General features: G+C 32.4%; 1 protein-coding gene across 2 annotated transcripts in view; it reads right to left on the bottom strand.

The window, feature by feature from the left end:
* Positions 1-16,932, bottom strand: part of FBXL17 (F-box and leucine rich repeat protein 17) — a 511,980-nt gene that overhangs the window by 369,581 nt on the left and 125,467 nt on the right. For both annotated transcript variants that reach the window (XM_051994853.1, XM_051994863.1), the window contains one exon: positions 7,114-7,221. In XM_051994853.1, the coding sequence (XP_051850813.1) occupies positions 7,114-7,221 (108 nt within the window). The remainder of the gene's footprint in view (positions 1-7,113; positions 7,222-16,932) is intronic.

The following is a 16,932-nucleotide window of genomic DNA, read 5'->3' as shown; positions in this document are numbered from 1 at the left end:
TCTATAACTCCAAACTCTTTTCTACAATTGAAATCTCCTTTGCAGAAAATAAAAACAATTGAATAAAAACAATTAATATTGACTTTCCAACAATATTCACCATTTTATCCCTGTAATATCTGAACTCTGCCTTGTGATATCAACATTGGTTATTACAATTATTCAGAGTTCAGCTTTCTTTGAATATTCTTTTCATTTTTATTATTTACAGTCATGTTTTTCTCTTACTTCACTATGTATATGTTTACAAAAGTCTTCCAAAGTTTCTCTGAATTTTTCATATAAGCCATTTCTAACTGCATACTAATTTCATTAAATTCATATTCCAGAGTTTGTCTATCCATTCCCCAAACCATAGGCATCCATTTTGTTCATAATTTTTATCTATTACAAGAAGTACTACTAGAAATATTTCAGTAATATATAACTGTCTCTGACTCCTCTGAATATTAAGGATATCTAGTATGGTTTTGTACTTGTTTCATCCATTTTGCACCATCCACCATCCTCAATGAAGTCTATAAACTCCTTGATGGAGCTTACTGTACTTTATCCTTCTTTTATAATATTTCCAACACTTATCATAGTGCTGTGATAAAACAGAGGCATAAAAATTGGTGACTGATAACTAAACCCAAGATACACAACTGAAATACTGCCTAGAACTTTCATGTACTAAAGAGAAAGGACTGTCCTAAATAAATAAAACACAGTGCAATAGTAAATAAATAAAGAATTTCTCTGTGAGTAATTGAAATTGAAAAGGTCATTTCCCAGATGTAATTAGTCATTGGGCTACTGCTATAACAAAATACTTTAAGCAAAAATGGGTGATTATTTAAATTAAGTTAATTTATATATTCCTCAATTGTCAAATTGTTGTGTAACTATCATTCTGATTGCACATTGCACATTGCACATTTAAAGAAAATCAGTAAACACAGGCAACAATATATCTTCTGGCCCCATTCCAGTCTTGGAAAGGGCCAGGAAATAATAGATATCACCTTCATTCTTTTTTAAAAAAGTGAAAAGGTTATTATAAATTCATTCATTGTATTAATAAAACATTAGTCAGTTAATCTTGCAATTACTGTAAGCAACAACATAATTTACACACACATACTAAAGCACACTAAAACAAAAAAATACTGAGGTTCATACTATCCCAACAGGAAAAGAACTAAATGGAAGCAATATGGATTGATCTTCTGGTGATAAGAAATTGACTTCATTTCTCTAAACTTAAATGTCATTTGTATTTGAAATCTGAATCAAAAAGTTTCAGAATACAAATTCTTTTTTTATCCAAAGACCTAGAAATAATCTCAAATCTTTGTTAAATACCAGATTTTTTTAAGCTTTCATCATATTTTAAATAAGTATACTGTTATTCCAATTGTTAAAATATAGAAGGTCTGGTATCTTAAGATATGCATTTTAAAAAACTTTATCTATAGCACAAGTTTCATTAGTACTTAGATCTAAATCATGAAAACATACTCCCGTTCCACTGATTTAAGTCATTTCAGCATCAAAAAGCACACTCATTTTCCTATTTATATAATTGTTTTTAGAATACAGAACATTTTAAAATCTTTCATAAACTGTCCATTTTAATGTGTGTGGCAGGAATACTAACTACTTCGAGTTCAGCAATTTTTTAATCACTGTCTTCTGCTGCAGAAATATGATTTTACTAATTGGATTTCTGCATGTTAGGAAACTAATTCATAAATGATGCACAGCTCCAGCTCTTTCACTCTGAAAGACAGTAACACTTTCTAATTGACTTTTCCTAGATTTCTCTTCCCCTCTACATACTTTTCTTTTCTCTACATGAGATTTTCAGGGCTCAAAACAAACTACAAACAGCACTTAAAGTCAGGAGCATTCAGGAAGAGTTGAGGCCTGTCATATTTTTACTCAGTGAGAGGTAAGGATAAGAATTTCTTTTCAATTAAAGTATAAAGTTTTCATACAGTTTCACTTTCACCAAAAAAAGCTTAAATAAATGAAAGGTAAATGAATTCAAATGGGAAAATAGGCAAGGAGAGCATTTTTTTAAATTTAATTGGATTGTTTTAATTAAATCCCTTTCATTTTATCATACCTCCTTTATGCTCATTTCTCATCTCTGAGTTCTTCAAGAAGAAAATAGAAAGGCCACTAAATATACTTAGCCTATATTAGTCACCTTTTCAATAATTCTGGTGCTTCAAGAGAAAAAATTCTGAAAATAAAAGTCCAATTGAAAATTTTATGACATTAAAAAACTGAGCAAAATGTCAGATAAAATTTACTCAATCAATGATTCCTACCAAAAAACAGTAAAGTTACAAGAGATTCATCTCATTAAGTAACTCAAGGTAAGCCAATACATTTATAAAATTTTCAATCTTAGCAAGGATGTCACAGACCCCAGTATTATCTGACCTGCTTCTAAAATTGATAGTTGAGGCAATAAGACAAGAAGACAAAACCAAAATTATAACTTATACACAGTCAAAGAAACAAAATAATACCAATTTATAGATGACATGGTGGTATGTTTAAAAGAATCAGCAAAGAAAGTAATAGTTTCATATATTTTAACACATTTAACACATATGGACTACCTGCCAGCTAGGCGTGGGGGTGGAAGGAAAGAGGAGAAAATTTGGGACAAAAGGTTTTGCAAGGGTCAATTTTGAAAAATTACCCATGCATATGTTTTGTAAATAAAAAGCTTTAATTAAAAAAAGAAGAAAAGAAAGTAATAATTTCATGAAGGTAGCAAAACTGAAAATAAATTCACAAAAAATCATCAGCATTTATAGTGATAATAAAAAAAAAAAAAAAAAAGAAAATTATAATTAAAACTCCATTCAAAATTAGCCTCTAATGGCATAAAATAGCTGGGAATTTACCCAAAAAGGCACATACGAAATTTACACAAATATAACTATAAAATATCTATTTTTTTATCTTTTTTTTTTCTTGTGTGAAACAACTGGGGTTAAGTGATTTGCCCACATCACACAGCTAGGAAATACTAAGTGTATGAGGCCAGATTTGAACTCAAGTTCTCCTGACCCTAGGGACCAGTGCTCTATTCACTATGTCATCGAGCTGCCCCTAAACATTCTTAACAAAAATTTTTAAAAAGGTTTAAATAATTGGAAATAAATTTTCTGATTATTACTAAGCAACATTAATATAATAAAAAGTGGAAATACTTTCTAAATTAACCCAAGGATACAATGCTGTAATAATCAAATTGGTGAGATGATTCTTTTTAGAAGTAGACAAATGATATCAAAATCAATTTGGAGGAACAAATAATCTAGAATCTTGAGGAAATAAGAAAAAGTATGACTACAAAGGATATATCATGACCAGATTTTAAACTATATCATAAAGCAGAAGTGAGTAAAACCATATAGTATTGATTACAATACCAAGCAGATCAAACTAAATAAACAGGAAAGAGGAGCAATCAAAACTGCAGTATGTATAAATCATGTACATGTATGTCAAATAATCATAGGGGATAAAAATACCCTATTTCATAAGATTTCCTGAAATGAGGTTAATTTTTGGCAGAAATTAGATTTAGACCAAAGCTTCTTATACTGCAGGTTTCAACCCCATATGGGGTTATATAAATGAATGTGGGTGTCATGAAATTATAACTTAATTATCAGTAAATATTTGGTTTGTATACCTATTTTATATACCTGAATACCCAGAGTTAAGTAAAATTTCTGGGGGCAAAAAAGGATTGCAAGTGGAAAAGTTTTATGAAATCCTGGTTTAGACCAATAGCTCATGTTATTTACAACAATAAGAAACTTAAAATAGATATGCAATCTAATTATAAAAAGCCATACCATTTTTAAAAAATAAAGGAAAAAAAGATGAATTACTTTTTCTAACCATAGGAAAGGGAATAATTATTTAACAAATAAGGGAAAGAGGTTTGGAAATGGTTTCAGATTCTACTGTAATACTCCGATTGCAGAAGAACCAGAAACTAAAGTTCTTGTCACCAAAGTCTGTGTGACTGTCAAATGATTCAACATTAGTAACTGATAATTTCATCAAAAGAAATGAAATTAAAGAGGAAGCATTATCATATGTTTTGCCACTGCACACTAAAACCATAGGAACATTGCATCCAATTTGCAGCTGAAACTCCATATGAGTTCACTCTCCCATTAAAATAGGAGTTCCCTGAAATCAAGATCTGTCTGCTCTTCTTTCTGTATCCCTAGTGCTTTGAACATAGTAAGTTCCTAATAAAAGTTTTTTTCATTGATTAATTTCAGGTGATTAGAGATCGAAGGACATGGATTGGAATTGGAACTGGAAATTGGAATTGGAAAGGTGTAATTAGAATTGGAATGGGAAAGGTGAATATGTGAGAGATGTTATGGATGTAGAAATAACATGATTTGGGCAACTAATCAGATATATGAATGAGGAAGTGACAAAAACTCAAGGATGGTATCAAATTTACAAAACTGGATGAGTGGAAGGATAGTAGTGACCACCACAGAGCTGGCCGCCTCCATCGTGTCCTTATTCCAAGTCTGCTACACTACAGACTTTGGGGAACTTTCCTTTTATTGACATCTAGGACACTTTCTTAGCTGAGTTGTTAATCTCCTCCTCCTGGGAGAGCTCTTTCATTTTGTAATCTGGTATATATTCTCTAATGATTAATTTCTCTGACTTCTATTTTACTACAAATTTGGATAAACGAGTTTCTTGACCAAGCTATGAGTGGACAAAAATAGGTGCCCATTGTCTAACTGTATTCTGTGGAAAGGAAGTCAAACTCGGATACAGGTCCTGTTTACTCAATAAAACAACAATCAAATGTTACCTTGAACCTGAAAACCAAATCCCCCAAACAAAAAGTATTGCAAAAAACATACAATTTTTATTTATCATCATTATTCAAAGAATACCTGTCACACTACCTTAATTATATCCTTACTGACATACTACTTTGATGAGTGATCAAGTAAGGAATTGACACTATGTCCTTAAAGCCTGGGACACTGCAGTGCAAGGTTTGGCAAGTGCTATTGTGGAGAAAAGTTTCACCCAAGGCCATGTGATGTACTTTGTATCAGTTGTCTGACAACCAGCCAGCTAAGTTCAGATAGATTTATTACTTGTCTGGTCTGTAGTAATATATTTTTTGACTACAACAGATCTCAAAGATCATCTATGCAAGTTATAAAGGGGTAAAAGTGCACATAAATGTGGAAAATACTACACAAGTGAAATTATCAATGCTCTAGATACTGAAGTATCATAATCAGAATACAGAATGATACATTCTTTAAACATTGTTTTGGTTTTGATACATTTTATGAATGCCTCTGTTTTTAATCATTGTCACTTGTAGAGGAAAAAAAAAGGCAACTTCTTCAGATACATATTGGGCCCTCCCTTGTAACAGAGAAAAGCAAACAAAAACATCTGCAATGGTTAGCTTGTCAACAATATTTAAAAAGCTATTTTTCCTTGTCTGTGCATTGGGAACTTTCACTGATTTTTTCAATAACAGAGTTTGGCTTGTAATTTTTCATTTTTTTCTTTCTCTTTTTTCTTTAACCCTTTTTTTATCTTTTCATTTCATTATTACTAGAATTGTATGCATTGCTTTTTTGGTTCTGCTTATATAATAATATATTAATTCATACAAATATTCTCATGTTCCTCTAAATTTACCAAAGGACATTAATTAAATGCTTCTCATGTGCCAGACGCTCTGCTGAGCAACAAATATAAAGAAAAAACAAAGCCAATTCTGGCCTGTAAGAAGCTTAGATAAATAAATCAATACGTACAATATAAATAAAAAATGTATGGAAGGCATTGCTCTGGATGGTAAGAGACTAGACTTCCAGGAGGACCTGGAAACATCTGGAAGTGTTGTTTGAGTTAATTCTTAAAACTGTATTCATCAATTCTCACTGCAAATTAATATCCTTTCATATAAGCAATCTTTCCCAGCCATTTCTAAAACAAATGGGCAACTATTTTATTTCCATTTCTTTGCTGCTATGAAGATGCTATGAATATTTAAATTTACATAAGCCCTTGATTTCTGTCTTTGACTTTCTATTCTTAAAGAACAAATCTATCATCATTCCCTTGCTCAAAAAACTTTAATGGTTTTTTTCTTCCATTACATGTCTAATAATGCCATTAGAATCAGAAAAAAATATGATCTACTTGGCATTTAAAGTCTTTCAGAGCCCAACTCCACATCTCTTTGCAAAATTATATGTGACTCTCCTCTACAAACTTAGATATTAATACACTGGTCTACTTGCTATTCCTCACAGCTGTCTCCCAGGCTTGGAATATAATCCGTCTTTCTCTGTGCTCTTAGAATCTCAGAGTATCCAAGCCTTCTTCAATCTAGCCCTAATCTCCCATTACTTTTATTTACTTCTTTTTCTTCTTTACCTGTCCTATGTTCTGGTCAACCTGGATAATTCAACATCCTTACATTCCATTCAGTCTGTCCTATCATCACTTCAATTCAAGTGTTTCTTGATTCCCTAGTTACTACTTCCTTCACAGAAAAATGATCACTTTTTTGCTTTATATACATTTTTAACATATTTGTAAGTGTAGAAGTCAAAACCATCAATTAAATGTAAAATGTTTGAAAGAAAAAATTGGTTCATTTTTGTTTTTTAACTCTAAGGGATAGCATAATGCCTGGCACATAAGAAACGCTTGTAGAATGATTAGAACATGTGTAATCATGTGATTACTAAGTCATGTAGTATGGGGCCATTTAATTAATGTTCTTATATAATTCAAATGAGTACCCAAATAAGTATTAGTTTGGAACAATGAACAAATCTACCACCAGTAAAATATACTATTTTAAAAATTTTACCTGACTAACTTTTTAAAAACAAAACTTACCTTTGTTTTAAAGGATAGAAAATAGTTATTCCACCTTAAAATATTTTTATATTACTTAAAGATTGATACTATTTTTATAAAAGATTCCCATGCATTCTAATTAATTTAATGCTATAAAGGGCAAGAACTTGTGATAATCACTAAACACAAAGATACAGATATTGTACCTACCTTTGTTAGATGAATAACCCCTTTTGAAGTAACGGAACAGCCCATAAAACCAACATACTGTAGTTCAGGACAGTGTTCAGCAAATGCTTTTACTGACTGATCTGTCACCTATGTGAAAAATATAGAGAATGTTATTGAAGATGACATCCTAAGGTGCTCAGGACAATAAACTGCAACAACTATTGATCATCACTAGTGATTTTCGATTTAATACAAAGAACTGAAAACTAAGATAAGAGGAGAGAAAGGTATCAATCATTTGGGAAATGACTGAACAAATTATGGTATATTAATATAAAATACTTTTGGGCTGTAGGAAATTATGATGGGAATATTTTCAGAGAAATCTGGAAGACATGTATAAACTGATGCAGAGAAAAATAAGCAGAACCAATAAAATAATCTATGTAACAACAATACTATAAAGACAGCTTTGAAAGACTTAAGAGCTCTGAATGATATAACAATCAGACACAATTCCAGAAGATTCGTAGTAAAATATGCTACCACTTCTTGACAGGAAATGGTCTCAAGGGAGAAAGTGAGATCTGTGTTTTTTGGACATGGCCAAAACAAAAATAAGTTTTGGTTGACAATGCAAATTGTTTTAACAATAGTTTTAATTATCTTCCCATTCCCCCCTCTGCCTCCAAGCAATCATTAGTAAACTGTAGGGAAAGAATTTTTAAAAATTAAAATTGTAAAAATACTATGATTATAAATTTCATATACTTAATTGTCATAATCCTGAAATTTTGAAGACATATTTAAATTGTCTTTGTAAAGCCTACATCACAAATAATTATTAGCTTTATAGGTGTCTTATATGCAAATGTGCTTTTTATGCATGTTTTTGGAAAAGATCATTCTGCTACAACACTAGAAATTCAGACTGTTTTGGATGTTTAAAAAAATATTTAAGTGTAACTCTTTTCTTAGTCATTCTACCCCTAAATTCAGATTTCTTTCACCAAACCCATTGTTTTGTCTTACAATATAGTAAAGCAAAAACAATTTCCCATGTTGGATATGTCATATTCTGAATCTTTGGTCCATCAGCTCTGTCAGGATAATATGTTTCATTGTCAGTCCACTGGTATTGTCACTAGTCATTGCTGTATAACACAGTTTTATTAAAATTTTAAATGTTATTTAAATAATCACTATAGAAAAAGTCAGGAATTCCAATAACTATATATTTTATTGAACTCTAAACTAATTTTGTTATTTAAAAATTTTAACTTCTACAAATTAAATATTTTATCTTGATAAAGCAATACAACAAGGATCTATAATTTTACTTTACCAATGCAGAACACAGCCCACCTTTAACTTAATAAGCCACAGAGGGTTTCTAAAGAGTAGAAAAATTAAATTTAGACAGTATTTGACTTCAGAAATTTCTATCTTGTAAAGTGTATCAGAAATATACACTTTGCTATATTATCTCTCATCATAAAAATACATGGATTAAATAGTCATACAAAATATCTGAAAGTTGTATTGCATACGATCTTTGGAGATTTTAAATAATAAAAATATAGAGAACATAAGAATTGTTAAGAGACCTTAAGAGATCATCATCTAGTCCAACTCTTATTTTCTATGTTAAGAAATTGAGACCTAGTTACATGGTTAGACTAATGTGCATAATAAATAGAAGGTTTTTGCCTATAAGGTTTAGCTCCCATTACAATATATAATAATGTTTTGATATATTATTTATCATAGGAGACCATGCAGACCAACTTCTTCAATTAACTTTTCAGGAAATTAGGGCCCAGGGAAATTAAATGATATGATCAAGGCCAAGTCACTTACTAGCTGTAAGTTCTGAGGAGTAGTTCGATATAAACCCTTTAAATGCAGAACTAGTATTCTTTATACTGTACTACCATAAAGCACCATAAAGTTTTGCAAGAATCATAGCTTTGTCTGAAAAACTAGGAATAATACTTTTAATCCACATCTGCATGTGGAAGAGCTTGATTCATATCTGTATTTCAGGAATACTGAGAATATGAATAATTCCACATAGAAATATTACGAGGAAAACCTACTACCAGGAGATGCGGAGAAAAAAGGACCAAAAAAAAACCTGCAATAGTACTTTTAATGACAGTAAGGAATGTTTTCTTCTTTTAAAATATGAAATTTTGCAAAGGCAGATTAATATTTTTCCAAATTTGTTCTAATCACAAATGAATTATATAGTCAGTTATAAAAGTAAATAAGCACATGTTCCATATGAAAGCAGAATATTTTACATATTCATATTTAATATTTTTAAAACAAATTCATAACAAAATTAAATTATACATTTTTCAGCATATCAAAGTGTCTTCATAGCTCATCAAGCAATAATTTCTACATAGCTTATGAAAAATCCTATTTCCCAGGTTACCTGGTAGGGAGATTTCTTATTTTCTTTCCTCCCCAGAAAAAACTTTTGCAATTATATATACCAGGTAAGCCCTTTAACTTATTTCTTGGGGTTCATGAAAGACAGTTATTTTCTACCCCCTTTCTTTCTCTCTTTAAAATAATTTTTCCTCTAGGCAATTGGTGTTAACTTGCCCAGTGTCACACAGCTAATAAATAGTGTGTCTGAGACTATGTTTAAACTCAGGTCCTCCTGAGTTCAGGGCTGATACTCTATCCACTGAGCTATCTAGTACTCTCTGCCCCTTTTTAAATAAGTGACTTCTTTGTGTACTAAGTATGCCAAGATAAGCATTTGTTTATCTTTCTCAAATACATTAAATATATTTAAGACTTCAACTAAAAGGGAAAAAAAGTTATTTAAAGCTTTTTTCTTAATAAAACTATCCAAGTTTACTTTAAAATCCTGGGCAATTATTAAACCTTAGAAAGGAGAGCATAAGAAAGGCACATAATATAGAAAAGCACTTTGGTATGATCACACACACACACGCAGACACACACACACACACACACACACACACACACGCACACACAATTTTTTTTTTATATTTTAAATTTTGAACCTGACTCCTTCCTTCTTTCTCCACCTCACACTATAGAAGACGATCATTTGACGCAGATACATGTAAAATTATACTGTGCATACTTCTTTTTATCAGTTCTTTAATTGGAGGTGGATAGCATCTTCCTTCATAGGTACTCTGTAGTTTATTTGAATATTTATAACACAGAGAATAGTTCAATTGTTTACAATTATTCTTCAAACAATATTGTTACTGGATACAGTATTCTCCTGGTTCTGCTCATTTTACTCTTCATTAGTTCATACAAGTCTTTCCACGATTTTCTAAAACTCTTTTTTTCCCTTTACAGCACAATAATATTTCATCACAATCATATGTTACAACTTATTAAGCCATTCCTCAATTGATGGATATCCCTTCAATTTTTAGGTCTTTGTCCCCACAAAGAGAGCTGCCATAAATGTAAATATAAGTATAAATATGTCCTTTTCCTTTTTTCCTGATCACAAACCTAACAGTGATATTGCTGGGTCAAAAGGATTTAGTTTTGTAACTTTTGAGGCAAAATTCCAGATTGCTCTTCAAAATGGTCATATCAATTCACAGTTCCAACAACAGTGTATTGGTGTCTCAGGTAGGACACAATTAAACAAAAAATTTAGTTAAAAAAAAAAAAAAAAGAAAAAAATGACATAGGACAAAAATAGGATTTTTTTATTTTTATAAAATAATATCTGTTTCTTTGAACAAGAGTAAAATATTTTTATGTAAGACCCAAGTAAGTATACATATTCAGTTAATAGAAAGAATTCAACCAATAACAGAAAGATATATATGTACTGATTAAAACAGGATTTTAAAAAGTGGTCGTATGATTTATAATTCTTAAAAAAAAAGATTAGCCTTCTGCATTGTTAGGGAGAATACTTTTTTCCCAGTACTTTTGTCAGTCACCTGTAAAAGCTAAGGGATTCACCTATAAAAAACAAGCAGATAGAGTGGATAAAAACCAGAATCCTACAACAAATGCTGTTTACAAGAAATACATTTGAACTACAGAGTAAAGAAAAGAGGCTGCATTAGAATCTATTATCCTAAAAGTGGGGGTAAATGTCACAATGTCAGGCAAAGCAAAAATCTAATTACCATTGACAATGAAGCAATATCAATACAAAACATATAAGCAACAAATGATATAGCATCCAAATTTTTTAAAGCAAAACTATTCTATGAGGGATCTTTACTTTCCCCTCTCAGAATAAATATGACTACAAAATTAACAATAAAGAAGTAAAGGATAGGAATAGAATTTTAGAAAAATTAGATATAATAGCCCTCTGGATAAAATTGAATGGAGTAAGAAAATACAGCTTTTCTTTTTCAGTAGTACATGGCACATACATAAAAACTGATCATGCAGTAGGATATAAAAAATTCATAATCAAATGTAGAAATGCAGAAATACTACACACATCCTTTTCAGATCACATTGCTGCAAAAATGATATTCAATAAAAGGCAGTGGACAGATTTAAAAATAATTGGAAACTAAATAATAATTCTAAAGAATAGATGGGTAAAAGAAAAAAATCACAAAAATAATAATTTCATTAAAAAGGGAACAACAACACACCAAAATTTATGGTATTCAGCCAAAGCAGTACTAGAGGAAAATATGTACTGCTAAACACTTAAATCAATGAATTGGATATATAACAACAAAAACTAGAAAAAGAACAAATTTAAAATTCCCAATTAAGCACAAATTTGAAATCTTAAAAATCAATAAAATTTTTCAATAAAATTGAAAAAAATTGAACTATTAAGTAAAACTAAAAATTGATTTTTATTTTTAAAAAACCAACAAAATAGAGAAATCATTGGTTAATTTGATTTAATAAATAAAACCAAATTATCAATAACAAAACTGAAAAGAGTGAATTCACCACCAGCAAAGATAAAATTTCCATCTTTATGTTTACTTTTGGGATAAGAATTCACTATTTGACAAAAACTGCTGGGAAAATTGGAAATTAGTATGGCAGAAACTAGGCACGGACCCACATTTAACACCGTACACCAAGATAAGATCAAAATAGACACATAATTTAGGCATAAAGAACGAGATTATAAATAAATTAGAGGAACATAGGATAGTTTACCTCCTAGACTTGTGGAGAGGAAGGAATTTGTGACCAAAGAAGAACTAGAGATCATTACTGATCATAAAATAGAAAATTTTGATTTTATCAAGTTAAAAAGCTTTTGTACAAACAAAACTAATGCAAACAAGATTAGAAGGGAACCAATAAACTGGGAAAACATTTTTACAGTAAAAGGTTCTGATAAAGGCCTCATCTCCAAAATATATAGAGAACTGACTCTAAATTATGAGAAATCAAACCATTCTCCAATTGATAAATGGTCAAAGGATATGAACAGACAATTTTCAGATGATGAAATTGAAACTATTTCTATTCATATGAAAGGGTATTCCAAATCACTACTGATCAGAGAAATGAAAATTAAGACAATTCTGAGATACCACTACATACCTGTTGTGAGCTTTTTCTTCTCAAAACGCAGCCAGGTGATAAAAGTTCAGATCTTTTATTATCTCCAATATAGCCCGGTTAGCTTAGAGGCCTATCTCTCTGCTTGGTTCCAAGAGCTCTCTCCAAATGTCGCCAAATCCAAAGGTCTGGTCCTTCAGCCTCTGCCTCTGCCTCTGCATTCTTCAGCCTCCAGCCAGCTCCACTCTTCATTCCGGTGAAATCTCGACTTGTAGCGTCTTCACTCTGAAGAACTTCTTCGACTGGCCCATTGGCCTATTTATGCTCAAGAGAGGGATTGTGGGTTTTCTCCCATAGTGCTCTCTGGCCCAAAGAGCTTCAAGGGAGGTGTGAACTCATTGAACTCCAATGAGTAAAGGTGTGAACACAAGCCTTGTATTAATTAGTTCTACTTAGTACCTTGTTTCAGGTTCTGCCCAAAACATCTTCTTGTAAGATTAGATCAACTCTAATTAGTTAGCAGTTAGTAAGGATTCCAACATCTCCCCCTTTCTGTAGACAAAATCCTGATTCCAGGGAAGGCAGCCAGAGAGAACTTTTATAATATTTTGAGAAGAACAAGAACCCCACATTTGAACTCCCAACATTTTGGCGCCCCACGTTGGGCGCCAAAATGTTGTGATCTAGTTGTTGTGATCTAGTTCAGATGGATCTGAATCGGTCCCTGTTCGGGCGCCAAAATGTTGTGAGCTTTTTCTTCTCAAAACGCAGCCAGGTGATAAAAGTTCAGATCTTTTATTATCTCCAATATAGCCCGGTTAGCTTAGAGGCCTATCTCTCTGCTTGGTTCCAAGAGCTCTCTCCAAATGTCGCCAAATCCAAAGGTCTGGTCCTTCAGCCTCTGCCTCTGCCTCTGCATTCTTCAGCCTCCAGCCAGCTCCACTCTTCATTCCGGTGAAATCTCGACTTGTAGCGTCTTCACTCTGAAGAACTTCTTCGACTGGCCCATTGGCCTATTTATGCTCAAGAGAGGGATTGTGGGTTTTCTCCCATAGTGCTCTCTGGCCCAAAGAGCTTCAAGGGAGGTGTGAACTCATTGAACTCCAATGAGTAAAGGTGTGAACACAAGCCTTGTATTAATTAGTTCTACTTAGTACCTTGTTTCAGGTTCTGCCCAAAACATCTTCTTGTAAGATTAGATCAACTCTAATTAGTTAGCAGTTAGTAAGGATTCCAACATCTCCCCCTTTCTGTAGACAAAATCCTGATTCCAGGGAAGGCAGCCAGAGAGAACTTTTATAATATTTTGAGAAGAACAAGAACCCCACATTTGAACTCCCAACATTTTGGCGCCCCACGTTGGGCGCCAAAATGTTGTGATCTAGTTGTTGTGATCTAGTTCAGATGGATCTGAATCGGTCCCTGTTCGGGCGCCAAAATGTTGTGAGCTTTTTCTTCTCAAAACGCAGCCAGGTGATAAAAGTTCAGATCTTTTATTATCTCCAATATAGCCCGGTTAGCTTAGAGGCCTATCTCTCTGCTTGGTTCCAAGAGCTCTCTCTGAATGCCGCCAAATCCAAAGGTCTGGTCCTTCAGCCTCTGCCTCTGCCTCTGCATTCTTCAGCCTCCAGCCAGCTCCACTCTTCATTCCGGTGAAATCTCGACTTGTAGCGTCTTCATTCTGAAGAACTTCTTCGACTGGCCCATTGGCCTATTTATGCTCAAGAGAGGGATTGTGGGTTTTCTCCCATAGTGCTCTCTGGCCCAAAGAGCTTCAAGGGAGGTGTGAACTCATTGAACTCCAATGAGTAAAGGTGTGAACACAAGCCTTGTATTAATTAGTTCTACTTAGTACCTTGTTTCAGGTTCTGCCCAAAACATCTTCTTGTAAGATTAGATCAACTCTAATTAGTTAGCAGTTAGTAAGGATTCCAACACATACCTGTCAGATTTGCTAAGATGACAGGAAAAGATAATGACAAATGTTGAAGGGGATGTGGGAAAACTGGTGGTGTTGTGAAAGGATCCAACAATTCTGGAGAACAATTTAGAACTATGTTCAAAAAGTTATCAAACTGTGCATATACCCTTTGATCCAGCAATGTTACTACTGGGCTTATATCCCAAAGATATTAAAGAAGGAAATAGGACCTATATGTGCAAAAATGTTTGTGGCAGCCCTTTTTGTAGTGGCCAGAAACTGGAAAATGAATGGATGCCCATCAATTGGAGAATGGTTGGGTAAATTGTGGTATATGAATGCTATGAAATATTATTGTTCTGTAAGAAATGACCAGCAGGATGAATACAGAGAGGCTTGGAGAGAGTTACATGAACTGATGCTAAGTGAAATGAGCATAACCAGGAGATCATTATACACTTCAACAACAACTATATGAGGATATATTCTGATGGGAGTGAATATCTTCAACAATGAGAAGATCCAATTCAGTTACACCCAGAGAAGGAAAACAGGGAAATGAATGTGGACTACTTGCATTTTTGTTTTTCTTTACAGATTATTTTTACCTTCTGAATCCAATTCTTCTTGTGCAAAAAGGGAATTGTACGGCTCTGCACACATATATTGTATTTAAGATATACTTTAACATGTTTAACATGTATAAGACTGCCTGCCATCTAGGGGAGGGGGTGGAAGGAGGGAAGCGAAAAGTTGGAACAGAAGTGTTTGCAAGGGACAATGTTGAAAAATTACTTATGCATATGTTCTGTCAATAAAAAACTATAATTAAAAAAAGGAGAGAGAGAGAAAAAAAAAAAAGAGAGAGAGAGAGATAGCGTACTTGGTGGGCTGATTTAAAAGAAAAAGAAGTAAACACAAGGAAAAAAGATTTTTAATTTACAGTTATTAAATACTATCCATCTATCAAGTGGAAATGTACAGTCACATAAAATGATAAAGAAATAAAATGTTCTCCACAGCTTAATGAGAATCACTGACCCACAAGTTACTTAAAGCAAGTGCACAGGAATAGCTTTTTAAAGTTACAAAGCTTTTGGTCAATAGAAAAAATTTCTTTACTGAATGGAAATTACAGAAAAGCAACAGTCCAAGATAGGGAAATATTTTCTAAAAAATTAGCACCATATTAAAAGTGAAATGAACTTCTTCAAGGAAGTCATGGATTCCTTGTCATAAAGATCCTCATTTAGAGGCTAATGGTCATTTATTCAAGATACTTTGACTACATTCCTTCCATCTCTGAGATTTTTAAATTGAAAGAAATTCCATATTGAGTACTTTTATAAAGCAAACATGGGAAAGAACTGGAAAGAACTGCCATAACTGATCTGCTTTTAAAGTGGAGATTGTCATACATTCACCAGAATTTCTTAAAACAAAATACTCATGGAGTACTTGATTTTCCTAAAGACTCTTATCTGAAAATGTGCCAAAGTGTTTCAAACTACAGCTAGCTATTTAGTGCTTAATATGTTTCAGGTACTATACTAAATACTTTACAATCAGTATATCATTTGATCTTTACACAATCCTGGCAGGTAAGTGCAATTATGATTCCATTTTGCAGATAAGGAAACTAAAGCAAATTGCAGTTGAGTAACTTGCCCAGAGTCACATAGCTAGTGTCTGAGGTTAAATTTGAATTTAGATATTCCTGACTCCAGGCCCAGTGCTCTATGTTACTGAGTCACTTGGAAACTCCTTAAATTAGGTTTTATTCAACTTAACTGCAATAAAATGCTCATTCTTTGTGCCTAGAATTATCAAGTGCTTCATCTGAGACAGTATGGCATAAAGAACTGGCCTCAAAGTCAGAAAAACAATCTTAAGCTTTGCCTCTTGACACATACTGTCAGATGGGTAAGTCATTTAACCTCTCAGTGCTCTGGGTAATTAACACCAAGTGCTAACTTGTATTTGAAGAGGAGTTCATTAAACCAATAAAGTTCCTATTCCTTCATTAGTAAGCAATTTCTTTATTGTATAAACAAACTCTCAGAATTGTTTCTATTTTACTGTCCCAGAGCTTTCAAGTTTATTAAAAGATAAAATCATTATTTTCTATCATGTATCAGAAACAGTGTTTTCTATTGTTTTGCCAGGGAAGAAAGTTGAAACAGAGAATTTGATTTAGAATAGTGTTTAAACATGAAAATTATAAATCTTGGAAATGCCAAGACATGTTTATGAATATAAACTAAACAAAGTACCTCCTAAAACTGTCATTTAAATAAGTGATGATAACACTTTTAAAAGCCTTCACTGGCAAATCAGTTATTACATAAATCAAATGTTGTATTTAGCATTCATGACTAGATTCCACAAAAGACAAATATTCAATAGTTTCTTATGAT

This window comes from Antechinus flavipes, chromosome 1 (genome assembly GCF_016432865.1).
Source record: "Antechinus flavipes isolate AdamAnt ecotype Samford, QLD, Australia chromosome 1, AdamAnt_v2, whole genome shotgun sequence".
Classification (NCBI taxonomy): domain Eukaryota; kingdom Metazoa; phylum Chordata; class Mammalia; order Dasyuromorphia; family Dasyuridae; genus Antechinus; species Antechinus flavipes.
This window is presented reverse-complemented; position numbering and strand designations above follow the sequence as displayed.